Consider the following 15,126-nt stretch of genomic DNA (forward strand, 5'->3'; position numbering starts at 1 on the left):
ACGGTCCGCGGATTAGAGACTGTTTGGGAGCTGTCTTTGCCTGGGTCCAGCGCCACGGCTTAAAATGCAATTCCGATAAATCGGAATTGCTTTTTTTTTTATGTCCTCCTGATCCTGGCTGGAAGGCCTGGTGGCCTTCAGACATGTTTCCACCGGATGCTGCCTCTTCTAAAGCCAAAAACTTAGGCGTTGTGGTAGATGATGGCCTCACCTTTGGCCCCCAGATCATTGGACTGACTGGCAAATGCTTTGGCCTCTTGAAGATGCTGCGGAAATTTCTTCAGCTGCTCTCGCTGAAGCATAGAAAGATTATCGTGCAGGCCTTGATAGGTTCGCGTCTGGATTGCGCGAATGTTCTCTATCTTGGCCTGCCGAAATATCTTTTGGCCCGACTGCAGATTATGCAGAACTCTGCGGCTAGAGCCATTTTTGGCCTCCAGCGCAGAGCTGGAGCCACAGAGCTGTTAAAGAAATTGCACTGGCTTCCAGTCGCTAAAAGGATCGATTTCAAGGCGCTTATTTTTGCCTTCAAGTCCCTTCATCGGATAGGCCCCAAATATCTTCAGAAACGCTTGGCTTTCTATGTGCCTAGCAGGACGCTACGATCTGCGTCTTTATCCAAAGCCTAGATTCCCCCTATCCGCCTGACTAGAATCGGAGGACGCTCCTTTAGATTTCTAGCGCCTCAAGGCTGGAACGACCTGCCTGTTCTGCTCAGGAAAGCTGATGATTTGCTCTCCTTTAGAAAAGGACTTAAAACCTGGCTATTCACTCAGTAATGGTTTTGCTTCCTTTCTTTTTATGTCTGTTGTGCTATGTTTCTCTCTATCCTTTAGGCTCTTTGCCAAAGCGCAGGGACACTCCTCGGAGTAGCCGTGCACTATAAAAGAGCATTTTTAACATAACATAACATAACATAACTTGCCGCCTTGGTTCTTTTTCAAAACTGGATACTTTTGTTTGCTATAAACTGTAACTGTACTGTTTTTCTTGTGCCTTGTGTAGTGTGCTGATTATATAAAACACATGTTAAAAAAAAAGATTTTCCTTTCGCAGGATGAAAGGTAATGTGCACCAAAGGGACATAGCAGCAACTGAGAAGGCCCTCCCTCAAGATTGAAAACAATGAAACTTTGGGACAAGTTTGCATGTTTTGGGCCGCAGTTAACCCCATGTCTGTTCCGTTAAAAGTGTCTCTGAGCCAATGGGAAGATTATTTTTTACTATGAATAATATCTAGCATTGGTCTTAAGTATGCTGGTAGCATGGGGAGCCTTACCCTGGGGAGCAGAGGATCATGCAGCACTATTTGTAGACAAGTTATTTTATTCAAGAAATCCCTTGCAATCCTCAGGCAAATGCCGGGTGACGATGTCAAATAGTTGTCAAATGGTATATTTCAATAGGGGAAACCTCTTCTTCGTACTGATGCAGCCGTCTTTGCTCATGTACTAAATATTTCTGCTCCTGTTAGGGACAGGCACAGCAGCTCCGAGACAGCTGCAGTCCAAGCTAGCTTTAAAAAGTCCCTGTCCCCAAGCATGATGTCTTCTCCGGATCTGGCCAGAATCTAGATTTGGCCGGTTCTTAATAGTCCCTCGTTCTTTTCTGGAGTTGCATCCTGCATTGTCTTGTCTTTCAATTAGTCTTGGCTTTCAAATGACCCAATATGTCCTAAGAGTTTAACCCTTGGTAAAGGACTCTAACCTTTACTTGAATTTGTCCAATTTGTTGCCACTTTTTGCTTTTTTGTTATAATAAGATAGTGTATTACAATTTTTTTAATTCTTCAGATGTGCTTATTTTCTCCATTCTGCATCTCCAACCATAAATACATCCTAAAGGTTGCATGGCCTTTCCGTAAGTCGTTTGAGGAGTTTGGGCAATGCAAGTGGATAAAAGTGGTGGTTTTTTATTTCACATTTCCTTACAGATTTTGAGCGCTTTGCTGCAGACACACAGTTTTTTTCTCTCTCTACCTCCCTATCACAGGGAAGGACATTATACTTTTTAAAACTATACTATGTGGACCACATACTTTCTTTGTTTCTCTCTTGTCCCTCGTGTAACACATTGATCCTCTTTCAAGTGACACTTCTCCACCTGTGCCTGTGAATACCAAAATGAGTAAGTGCCTTCTGTGAATACCAAAATGAGTAAGTGCCTTCTGTGAATACCAAAATGGTAGTAAGTTTAGGACTTTGTCTTAAGTTAGTTCTGTGAATCGGGCCCTCAGTGTGCTTCCATGTTTATAATGGTAACGCTGTTAACTTCATGGAGGGGTCTTTCTGATCGGTGGTGTGATTACCTTGTGTTTCTCTCCACAGAGGGACAGACATTCCAGCCCGGGATCAGCTGTGCATGGTTCCTATTCAGTGTCCAATCAGAGATCCTCCTCCAGCACAGGGTAAGCATTTATTGGATGTTAATCCTACGTCATCATTCGTGAACAGCGTGACGTGTGTAATAAGAAAGTTCCTGAAAATCAGGAGGTGTTTGCAACTATCATCTTGCGCCCTCGTTAATATGTGAAGTGCCTGTTGTGACGCATGGAAATGACTGCTAGCAGTTCCACAGCAGTAGATAGAATTAATAAAATCCAATTAATATTCAAAAAATACATATATTGTCTACAATTAGAGTTCCCAGCAGCCATATGTAGCTTCAGGAGAGTGAGACAGGAGCTGGCATTCTCAGAGCACTCACTCCTGCCCCTTTAATCCACCCCACATTCTTCCAAATCTCACACTCAACGATAGTAATGAAGCCGTATGTGTCAGAGAATTTGTTGTATCCTAGTTACTTGTATCCAGATCCAAGAAATATTGATAGGTTGGTCAGTGAACAGTGAACACTTCTTCTCTCTATGCTAATTGTACCCCCATCTTCAAGACAAAAGTCTCTCTCTTTAGACTCTTTTAATACTGAAGACCATGGTTGTAGAGTGAAGCACTTCCTTAGCAGCTGAGGAACAGATTGGAGGACCCCCTGCCACAACCACCCATGTACTCAAAGTGACTGGAAGACACATACCCTAAGCCCCCACGAGTACCTCTCATGCACCCTAACTAAGTGTCAGGAAAAGGGATATCCCATACCCAGCTAGGAGCCTTCTCGTGCCCCTGAGTGTCTGATAGGGACATTCCCAGGTCCAACTAGAAAGACCTTCCCATGAGTTGGGTTGTCTGGGACCTTGCTGCTTCCTGATGCTCCTGCCTGTTACTGTTGCACTAAACATAGTTCATTCTGTCCCAGTCCTTCTTGGCACTCGTGGTCATTCGGGTGGTCGCGTGGAGGGAAATCAGAGCTGCCACGGGCAGAGACCAGCCTGAAGGGATAGGCTCTGTGCTACCTCGTGTCAGAAATGTCCCTTCACCAGACTGCACCGGAAACGGAAGCAGAATTAGAGCCGCAGCACTGCACAGATAACGAGCCGCCCTGTGCGTTAGCCAGGGCCTCATTCTTAATCCCCAAAGTTCCATCGGTCATTCCTTGGCCTCTGGCATTGTTCCACTTCTTTTAAGCCCACACCCTTGGAACCAGCTTGATTGTTCCTTTTAAAGTGTTTGTGGTGACATACTTGGACAGCGGAGGCTCCTCCCCTAAGGCGGGGAGGGTCGCCCCGCTGCTGTAAGAGCAGTGCAGCGGAAAAATGAAATGATGATAATCGAATAATATTATCACCGTCTTTTTCCGTTCCTAGGTGCGGAGAGGGGCGGGGCTGGCCAGAGCAGGGTCCAGGGGGGGAGTGGTTGACCACACTCAAAGTGCCCATGACTGTTTGGTTTGCCGTCTTGAGCCGACAAAACATTCATGCGCACTTTCCATGCTCCCCACCAGGCTGCATCACACAGACTTATGGGGAACATGCTCAGGCTCCGGTCCAGGGCTGCACTGGGAACAGAAACTGGCCCTGGCAATCTGCTCAGCTGCCCCCCCCCCTGCGGTGAGGGGGAGTGCAGCGGAGCAGTTTGGGACGGCCGGTTTCTGCCGATTTTGTTACAAGGGCCGATATTACCAACCCCCGGTAACAAAAACGGCCCCCACCCTAGTGGCCTACCAGGGAAACGCCCCGTGCCCGCTATGGCCAGTCCGGCCCTGTCCCTGTCCCGACTGAGCACTGGACCACAGAGTTCAGACCAATCACAGCGCTGCACTGCAGCATTGTGATTGGCTTGGAGAACTAATCACAACGCTGCAGCGCAGCGTTGTGATTGGCTTAGGGAGTCCAGGTGCTTCCTGCAATGGAGGAGAGGCGGTAGAGAGGCAGCAGCTGGGGACGCGACTGGCAGGTACGTTTGCTTTGTTTTTATTTTGTAGCCCGCCTCCCCACCACTGTGCCCTACCAGCTGCCACTGTATTTGGACGAGATCACTCTTCAGTGTCCCCCAGCATCCTTTACTACCAGTGGCCTAACAAAACTTGAGAGGCCCCCCCTGCAAAGTGTATGAAGGGCCCATCCCCATGCTCTGAACCCAGTCACCAGCTCTCAGGCCCGACTATGTACAGTGCTGGAGGGGGCCTCCTGGGAACTTGGGGCCCCTCCGCATCTCGGGGGCTATTGTTTACTATATTACTGAGAATACCAACATCCGAACCCTTTGGCAGCATGACCCCATTAGTCTGTAGCAGCAAACATGGCAACTCAGTATCACCCAGAAGTATTACATGAACAAAAGAGCAGTCACATTCATGGGAGTCATTTTACCTTGGATCAAGCCAAAACAGTAGACTTACCACAGTAATAAATACTTTAACATTGTAATTATGCACAGTAAAATTTATCTGGATTGCTAATGCTACAACATTAGAAAAACTAGCTAGGGGAATCAAATTGAATATAAATCACAAATAAATTGAATTTATTTAACTTAAATACAAATTATGAAAGGCAAAAGCTTTTCCTTAAAACCTTTAGAGAAATGCAAAAGGAGAAAGGAGCCATCTCTAACAAAAGCACATTTACAAACAAATATCGCCAAGTACACAAACATTCAAAAAGACTGTGCAATCATCTATGGACATTTTATATAAATATAAGACTCCCATAATTCATTAAAAAATTCCTTGAATATAGCAGTCTATAGGTATCAATGTTTCGGTCTCCTCAAGGTAATTCATCCGCAAGGCTATCCTCTGGACAAAAGCTGTACTACTGTAAATGTATATCCACTCATGTAGGTCAACACAGACACAATATAGGGCTCCGCGTGTTGGAGGCCCAGTTTATTAACTTCCTTCCATCTGTCAATGAGAGACTAAGGAACTTGCATCAAAATGTATATTGGTGACACAAACATTCAGGCCTATCTCAAAGTTTCAAGATACAATATCTAGAAAAGTGAGACTCAAGCCTTCAACAAGTGGTGCCTTGGTATTCACAACCACAGCATTCGGCATTAGTGGCACCTCTGTGAAACTTTCTGACCCTGTTTTTATTTGTTTGTAGTAAAGTAAACATTGGCTCTCCCTTTCATAACTGAGAAACTTAAAAACCAAGGGCCAGATGTAGGTGATCCCAGATTACCGATTCTTAAATACCGAATCATACTGATTCGGTAGATAAGAACTGGCAATCGGGATGTAGGTATTTTTACCGATTTAATTACCGAATCGGTATGATTCGGTAATTACCGAATCGGTATTTACCGATTCGGTAATTGCCATTCATTCCTATGGGCCTTGAGGCCCATAGGAATGAATGTCAGTTACCGAATCGGTAAATACCGATTCGGTAATTGGGAGAAACATTGAAGGGTGGCAGGGTGTCACTTTGACACCCTGTTGCACCCTCAATTGTGCATGGGTGCACACGTTGTAGACATACATGCCCTTAGGGCATGTATGTCTGCAACATGGCACTGTTTAAAAAGCAAAAAAAATTGCTTTTAAAGGATTTTCATTCTTTACCACCAACTTCTAGTTGGTGGTAAATAATGAATTCTTAACCCCCTGTAGCACTGATTGCAGTGCTACCTACATGTTAAAATACAGATTCGGTATTTTTACCGATTCGGTATTTGACCAAATCGGTAAAAATACGGAATCTGTATTTTACCATGCCCCTACATCTCCATCTTCAAATAACTGTTGTAACTGCCAAAATCGGCCATTACCGACCGGTATTTGCCTTCTTACATCTGGCCCCTGGTACCTTTACATATCTTTAGGTCTTCCCAAATTAATACCTTACTTGAAACTCATATACTGACTGCAGCTGCAATTTATATTTTTTTCATGTTTCTGAAATTATTTGGACTCTTGTTCAGCTCTTGTTCAACTCTTGGATGCATTGGGCTTATCATCTCTTTTCATTTATTTAGGATTGGATTGGACAGAAAACGTGATTCTATTTTTGGATTGGATTAGATTTTGAATTGTTTTGGATTGGACATTGGATTTTGGATTAGATTGTATGATGGATTTTGTTATTGATTGGAAAAGGGATTATGAATTGAATTGCATAATGGATTGAATCCTTGCTTGGTCTAGATTTGGAGTTTGATTAGACTGGATGTTGGATTGGATTACATTGGATTTTGGATTGGATTGGGATTGCAATTGGGATTGAGATAGGTTGTGATGGGAATGGTATGGGATAGTATTTGGATGGGATGGTATTGGTGTGGATGGAATTAAATTGAGATCGTGATTGGATTTGGGATTGGGATTAGGATTAGGATTGGGATACGTTTGGGATAGGATGGGATTGGGATGGGATTATTGTGGGATGGGATTGGGATTGGTTTGGGATAGGAGAGTATTAGGATGGAATTGAGAATGGAGAGTATAGGGATTGGATTGGATTGGGTTGGGTTGGGTTTTGTTGGGTTGGGTTGGGTTGGATTGGATTGGATTGGAATTGCAATTGCAATTGGGATTGGGAATAGGATTGGGATAGGTTTGGGATGACAAGGGATAAAATTGGAATTGAATTGGTGTGTGCTGGGTTTGGGATTGGTTTGGATTCCACTACCGATAAACTGCACCGAGAACCAAGCATGACGTAATGCGTCTGCAAATCCTGCACCTGCAGGCTGTTAATAGGAAGAATAGTGATAGACGTCTTTAGATGCTTAAGGCTAAAAGAGCTTTGTAATGTATAACAAGGCGCTATGCCTATCCCCAGTGATAGACAACACACCTAGTTAGGAATTAGCAATAAGCAAAAGAATGTGTATCTTTTCACTCTCTTTTAGGTGTAGAAAACAAATAGATAGGTCTCTACTTGTACTGCAAATCACAGAGAATTGTATTCTTGATTCAAAAGACACACGTGTACATCTGTGGTACTCCAATTGGCTTTTCAAGCCAAACTCGCTTGCACGTGATCTTAAATTAAATACATTCTGAGAATCATCCTCTTAGTGAATGACTCTAAAGGGGAAAAATATCCATCTTCTACAAATCATCTGTGGTGGTCAGAGAAAAAGATGTCTCTATGTGCAACACATTGTTTCCCTTCTTTGTCTTGCAAAATATGTGGAGAAGCAACAAACAACTGTGTCTACCTGGCCACACATCAACATCTGGGTCTATAATGCAGCCATTATATGGCAGTTACTTAGATGGGCTGGGCTGTACACAAATGGGCAAATCTATTTATTTCTGATTGTCTGGAGCAATAATTTACTGATATGCAATCTGATGGGGTGACAAATGCAAAAAGGACAATTGATGGACAGAATGCAGAACAATGTCATACATTCACCCCAGTACGGAGATCTAGGCCTAAATCCATCATAATTCTTGCTCACAATGCCATTCCAGTTTGGACCCAGCCATATGTAAATCAGTCTTGACCCTGCTCCCAATGGGAACAGTCCAGCCCGAACTGCCAGGCCAGGTCCTCCCTGGACTGGAAACAGGCATCCTAGAACCGGTTTCGAGCTTTCAGCCCTCATCAGCCAGGCCAGCTTGACTCCAGTGGCATGGAGAGCACGGGACCCACGTCTGGGCATACCGGTCTCACTCGGGGTGACAAACGCAAAAAGGACAATTGATGGACAGAATGCAGAACAATGTCATACATTCACCCCAGTACGGAGATCTGGGCCTAAATCCATCATAATTCTTGCTCACAATGCCATTCCAGTTTGGACCCAGCCATATGTAAATCAGTCTTGACCCTGCTCCCAATGGGAACAGTCCAGCCCGAACTGCCAGGCCAGGTCCTCCCTGGACTGGAAACAGGCATCCTAGAACCGGTTTCGAGCTTTCAGCCCTCATCAGCCAGGCCAGCTTGACTCCAGTGGCATGGAGAGCACGGGACCCACGTCTGGGCATACCGGTCTCACTCGGGGTGACAAATGCAAAAAGAACAATTGATGGAGAGAATGCAGAACAATGTCATACATTTACCCCAGTACGGAGATCTGGGCCTAAATCCATCATAATTCTTGCTCACAATGCCATTCCAGTTTGGACCCAGCCATATGTAAATCAGTCTTGACCCTGCTCCCAATGGGAACAGTCCAGCCCGAACTGCCAGGCCAGGTCCTCCCTGGACTGGAAACAAGCATCCTAGAACCGGTTTCGAGCTTTCAGCCCTCATCAGCCAGGCCAGCTTGACTCCAGTGGCATGGAGAGCACGGGTCCCACGTCTGGGCATACCCGTCCCACTCGGGGTGACAAATGCAAAAAGAACAATTGATGAAGAGAATGCAGGACTATGTCATACATTCACCCCAGTACAGAGATCTGGGCCTAAATCCATCGTTTGTTTGCTCAGCATGCAGCAGAGGAGCAATGTGGTGTTGAACATCGTTGTGGGAGAGCTACTCGCGCGAGCTGCACGTGCAAGGTTTCCTGCATGCATCATCAGAGCTGCGAATTACTGCTCTGAGGATTACAACATCAACTGTGAAATCCACATAATTCTCCAGATTTTGTGCACTTCAGCTGGTTTACGCTGGTTAATGCTGGGGCCAGAGGCTGACTGATAAAGCAGTGCATGAATTTCTATTCCTCCACTTCCCTCTTTATCTCTGTCCTCACCCTTTCATCACTTGCAAAATGGCTAAATATGTACAGGATCTTGTTTGTGGGCCTTCCACATGTGCAAACCTCTGGTTAAATTTGTGTTTCACCAGCATAATCCTCGCCGGAACCATGCCCGTGAGCAGGACGTGAATAGCCGCTGTTCGAGGACGGATTTCATGCTAAAATAAGGCTTTAATTCCCTGTTTTGCATTTTGCAGAATTTCATGGATTTTTTTGCAAAATGTTGTATAATTAAACGAATTTCACACCCCCTTAGAGAGGACATCCACCTGGATAAAATGGTGGTTAATGATTGTGACCTCTGACATTGCCAACCTGCATCTTCAATTACTGAGCGACCAGTCACTTCAAAGCTCTGTCAATCATACCATCGCTGACATCTCAAGTGCTTCCAGGTGAATCCTGTTACTACTTTCATTCTGGGACTTGCTGGTTAGGAGTGAGCAATCACCCTGCCTTAGTGATGCACGCATGTGTATGCCTCATGTGTGTATGGATGCACGCATGTCTATGCCTCATGTGTGTATGGATGCACGCATGTCTATGCCTCATGTGTGTATGGATGCACGCATGTCTATGCCTCATGTGTGTATGGATGCACGCATGTGTATGCCTCATGTGTGTATGGATGCACGCATGTCTATGCCTCATGTGTCTATGGATGCACATGTGTGTATGCCTCATGTGTGTATGGATGCACGCATGTCTTTTCCTCATGTGTGTATGGAGGCACGCATGTGTATGCCACATGTGTGTATGGTTGCACGCATGTGTATGCCTCATGTGTGTATGGATGCACGCATGTCTATTCCTCATGTGTGTATGGAGGCACGCATGTGTATGCCTCATGTGTGTATGGATGCACGCATGTGTATGCCTCATGTGTGTATGGATGCATGCATGTGTATGCCTCATGTGTGTATGGAGGCACGCATGTGTGAGCCTCATGTGTGTATGGATGCACGCATGTGTATGCCTCATGTGTGTATGGATGCACGTGTGTGTATGCCTCGTGTGTATGGATGCACGCATGTGTATGCCTCATGTGTGTATGGATGCATGCATGTCTATTCCTCATGTGTGTATGGATGCACGCATGTCTATTCCTCATGTGTGTATGGAGGCACGCATGTGTATGCCTCATGTGTGTATGGATGCACGTGTGTGTATGCCTCATGTGTGTATGGATGCACGCATGTGTATGCCTCATGTGTGTATGGATGCACGCATGTCTATTCCTCATGTGTGTATGGATGCACGCATGTCTATTCCTCATGTGTGTATGGAGGCACGCGTGTGTACGCCTCATGTTTGTATTCAACAGTTCGAGTTTAAAGCTCATACTTGACCGGGTCTACAAATGATCTCAGTGGATTCATGTACTTGAAGTAAGCCTTGTAAGGAACAATTTAGCGGTTTATCCTCGTGTGATCGATAATATGACTTGTATTAGGTAATATTAACACCAGTTATTTTGTTGTCTGAGCCACAAGGCCCTGTCAACAAGGCTCATGTAGAAATCAAGGGGCATATTACCAAGGGTGGCGATAGGCAATTATCGCCGCTTTAGCTGCCGTTTTCGGCCGCTAAGCAGCGATAATTCTATCACTCTATTAGCGAGCTGTCGCTAACATTAGTTAGCAACAGCTTATAGGCGATAGCGAGCGGTTTGGGGCCCACTTTGCATGTCAGCGATATTTATCGCTAATGACATGCAAAGTGAGCGTACCCAACCTGTTAGCGATTGAAAGCAGTCGATAACATCGCTATCGCCTATTAGCAAGGCAGGCGTAGCGGTGGAAATATTTGTGCCCAGCGCGAATATCTCCAAATACTAACACCTGTCCAGACCAGTTCTTAGCCATGTTATCCAGTGGGAGGTGGATAACATGGCTAAGAGCATTTCGTCACTAATGCGTGAATATTGCTGTATTCTCAGCGATATTCACGCATTTCGCCGCTATCGCCGGAAAATTTATCGCTTTGGAGATAAACGTTGCTAATAGCACGTTATCTCAGCGATAAATTCTGGCGATGCTCAGCGATAAAAAAATCGTCGCTAAGCCTATTTAGCGATAAATATCGCTACTTGTTGGTAATATGCCCCCAAGTTCTTGCTATTAGTACACATCAGATGCCTTGAGCAAATCATGGGCAGAGGAACTGTAGAGGACATGGAGGATTTTTTCCCCTCACAGGTGAGTAGTTGCGCTTAACAAATACCCTCTAATTTTGGAGTCGGGGATACAGCTGACAATGTCTCTACATTTTGAAGAGGCAACTTAAGAACTTGCAGATGCAGAGAGAGCCTGTCCCTCTGAAGCCAGGCTGCACCTCTCCTGTTTCCTTGAAGGGCTGTAACCTGAGGAGAAAACTCAATGGGGCCTGTAAGACTTCTTTGTTTTGATAAATATTTCATTGTGGGCATTGAGGTGTTGAGTCTCAGCTGAAATCCGCCTATTTGGCCAGCCAGGCTAGCCAGTGGAGGAAGAGAAACAGGAGATACTGTTTCATATTAATGTTAATGCTGCCTCGCCTGGCATGAAAAAAACAGAAGGATTTAGTGGGAGGCCCAAGAATGCAATGACCCCAAATGCATAATTTGCAAAACGAAGGGGCCTTAGGAACTTATATGCTATAACAATATAGGTTATATAAACAGAGAACTTGACAAACTGACATATCTTGAGTAACTCGGGGCAATAGCATCAGGGCATGGGGTATTCCCCATGCCCTGATCAGGGGCACCTCTAGGGCATGGGGTATTCTTCAATGCGATAATGAAAAGGAAGGCACTCCTTTCTTTTAACAAAAATATAATTTTGATTCTCTTATTTTTTTACACATGCGTGCTGCAGCGGTGGCACGTTTGTCCTTCTTCCGTGCCTGCTAAACTACCAACCTAACTTGAGTGGATGAACCTCTCAACCCCTGCGCACTGTTGCTGCTAGTGAATCACACTAGAAATATCATCATTTTAATTTTTCATTTCACTTCTTTCAAACATAAGTTATCACATAACCAAATTCACCATTCTTCTTTGAAAGTATGATATTTAATCATCAGTTCATTTTCAATAAATTCAAACATATATTCAAAAAACAAAACATTTCAGAAATTCACTGTCTCGAGGTAAGAGGAAGCCTCATGAGGTGGCTCTTTGGCTTTAGGGTGTTGGTAGACGAATTCAGCAGGCATTTACAGTCAGAATTTTTGTTTACAGGAATCACAACCTCTTGGTTCGGTTGTGAGTATACGTAAATTTTTAACACATTCACTTTTTGAGGTGAGATGGTGGAGGTTTCCATGTTTAAAAGTGCATGATGTAGTCATTTCCCCTCTACATGAAATGTAAAGTGATTGTTCGTTGTTTTGAGCATCCGTAGGTTTTTGTAACTTGAATCTGATGAAAAAAGGATAATATTATGAAATTGCTGATATGAGATGTTCATATTTTCAGGCCCCTGAGGAAGAGTCCAACTAGGACTCGAAATGCATCGGGCTACATCAACTATACGTTGTCAAGAAAGACTCTGTTGATACAGTGAATTTCTGAAATGTTTTGTTTTTTGAATATATGTTTGAATTTATTGAAAATGAACTGATGATTAAATATCATACTTTCAAAGAAGAATGGTGAATTTGGTTATGTGATAACTTATGTTTGAAAGAAGTGAAATGAAAAATTAAAATGATGATATTTCTAGTGTGATTCACTAGCAGCAACAGTGCGCAGGGGTTGAGGTATTCTTCAATGCTTCATGTTTACAAAATATTACTTTCAGTTTCAAATAATTTTTATTAGGTTTTTAGATTATTCAATACAATTTGACAAGCTTTTTTGCAATACATACATGAGGAGAGATGAATTCATTAGAGTGATAGTAAAAAGAGAGATTCCTTCTTAGGAGTGGTAATGCAAAACATATAATACACAACGTGAATTCATTTCAAAGCCTCTATTAACTCAGAGCCTTTGGTCTTAAACAGATGTCTACGTCAGTTATGGTTCGGTATGAGCACATATTCGGGTCCTCCTTCATGGAACAAGAGGAGCTTTATGAAGTCAGGAAAATCTAAAGTTAGGAAAGTCCAACTTGGAGGGGGGAAACAGGAATATACAAGCGGAAGCATTGAAATGGGGATGAAGGGGCAGGAGGGATGCACTGGTCAGGGGGTACCTCTAGGGGCCATGGATAGGCGATGAAGGGGCGGGAAGATGCACTGGTCAGGGGGCACCTCTAGGGGGCATGGATAGGCAGAGGAAGGGGCGGGAGGATGCACTGGTCTGGGGGCACCTCTAGGGGGCATTGATAGGCGGAGGAAGGGGCGGGAGGATGCACTGGTCTGGGGGCACCTCTAGGGGGCATTGATAGGCGGAGGAAGGGGCGGGAGGATGCACTGGTCAGGGGGCACCTCTAGGGGGCATGGATAGGCGGATGAAGGAGCGGGAGGATGCACTGGTCAGGGGGCACCTCTAGGGGGCATTGATAGGCAGATGAAGGGGCGGGAGGATGCACTGGTCTGGGGGCACCTCTAGGGGGCATGGATAGGCAGATGAAGGGGCGGGACGATGCACTGGTCAGGGAGCACCTCTAGGGGGCATGGATAGGCGGATGAAGGAGCGGGAGGATGCACTGGTCAGGGGGCACCTCTAGGGGGCATGGATAGGGGGATGAAGGGGCGGGAGGATGCACTGGCCAGGGGGCACCTCTAGGAGGCATGGATAGGGGGATGAAGGGGCAGGAGGATGCACTGGTCAGGGGGCACCTCTAGGGAGCATTGACCAGTCCTGAGTCTTGAAGCCGAGGAGGAGCAGGGCAATGGAGGGGCAGAGGGACATGTGCTCTTTCAATTGTGTTAGCATGGTGTCCCAGACTGCTGCTAAGGTCGTCTCTGGATTCTTCGGGCTTCTTCCCAGTGCAACGCAGAATTCTCCGCGTCACCCCAAAGGAGTAAAGCTCGACACAGAACTTGGCAAGAAAACACATCATGGATAACTCGGGGCAATAGCATCAGGGCATGGGGTATTCTTCAATGCTTCATGTTTACAAAAATATTGCTTTCAATAAATGCCACTCGAGCCAGTGATATTTTCGTATGTACTTCGTTTAGACACAGAGAAATATTAAAAAATATGTTTTTGTCATTTTAAAGCCTTTATCATATTTTTTCATGACATTTATTTCCTTGGCTCAAAGCTCAGCTCTCCTCAAGTTTGCCCATGTCCCCCCAACCCCACATAGTGTCTCCTCAGACTGATGTGATGTCACTGTTTACCAAATGTACGGTTGATGCTGTATAACGTTTTCTCATCATATAAGTAAACCAGGTGTTATGCAGTCTAAAAGCTGTCTCCACCAGGGGGTGCAGGTAAAATGTTAAACCAGGTGTTATGCAGTCTAAAAGCTGTCTACCTCGGGAGGTGCAGGTAAAATGTTAAACCGGGTGTTATGCAGTCTAAAAGCTGTCTACCTCGGGAGGTGCAGGTAAAATGTGAAACACTGGTGTTATGAAGTCTAAAAGATTTCTACCACCTGAAATTTAGATCCCTCTAAGACAACTTCAACAAGCAGACTCCGGACACCCACTCCACTCCTCCCCCCAACAAGGACAACCAGCCCACCATCTCCTCCTGGCCCTGGCCACCACCAAAGACACCGCTTCGACCATGAAAGGCATTCACTCAGGAGCCCCCACAGAGCCGTTGCCACCGTTGCACCTGAGCTACGACGCACCATCAGCACCACCTTCAAAGCCGGCACATGCCTGATGAAAAGAATATGTTTGTGCTGTTTTGTTTATGCATTGTTCTTATGTTAAGTTAGCATTCGCGGCACCATTTTATGTTTAGCCGCCATTTTGAATCATGCCGTCAATTGCGTATTCCCTCCTCGAGAAGCAGGCTGTGGAAAGTTCCATTTCTCCAAGGTTAGGCCTTGCTCTGCTCATGAATACACTACTCTTATTAACGCATACCTTTCCCATAGATAGAGGCCTAGGCACGAACAGAACTACCTTGGCATAGAGATAATGTGTGCCTGGCCTCAGAGTCGAAACTCATCCTACTGTACTTCTTTGTTTTAGCTGCACCCGCTAGTAAAATTCTATTATGGGCAGGAC

General features: G+C 45.0%; 1 protein-coding gene across 1 annotated transcript in view; it reads left to right on the top strand.

Moving 5' to 3' along the window:
* Positions 1-15,126, top strand: part of FBXO41 (F-box protein 41) — a 588,800-nt gene that overhangs the window by 399,816 nt on the left and 173,858 nt on the right. Inside the window, exon 4 of the mRNA XM_086960098.1 lies at positions 2,328-2,407. Within this exon, the coding sequence (XP_086816224.1) occupies positions 2,328-2,407 (80 nt within the window). The remainder of the gene's footprint in view (positions 1-2,327; positions 2,408-15,126) is intronic.

Source organism: Lissotriton vulgaris, chromosome 3_1 (genome assembly GCF_964263255.1).
Source record: "Lissotriton vulgaris chromosome 3_1, aLisVul1.2, whole genome shotgun sequence".
NCBI classification, from domain to species: Eukaryota; Metazoa; Chordata; class Amphibia; order Caudata; family Salamandridae; genus Lissotriton; species Lissotriton vulgaris.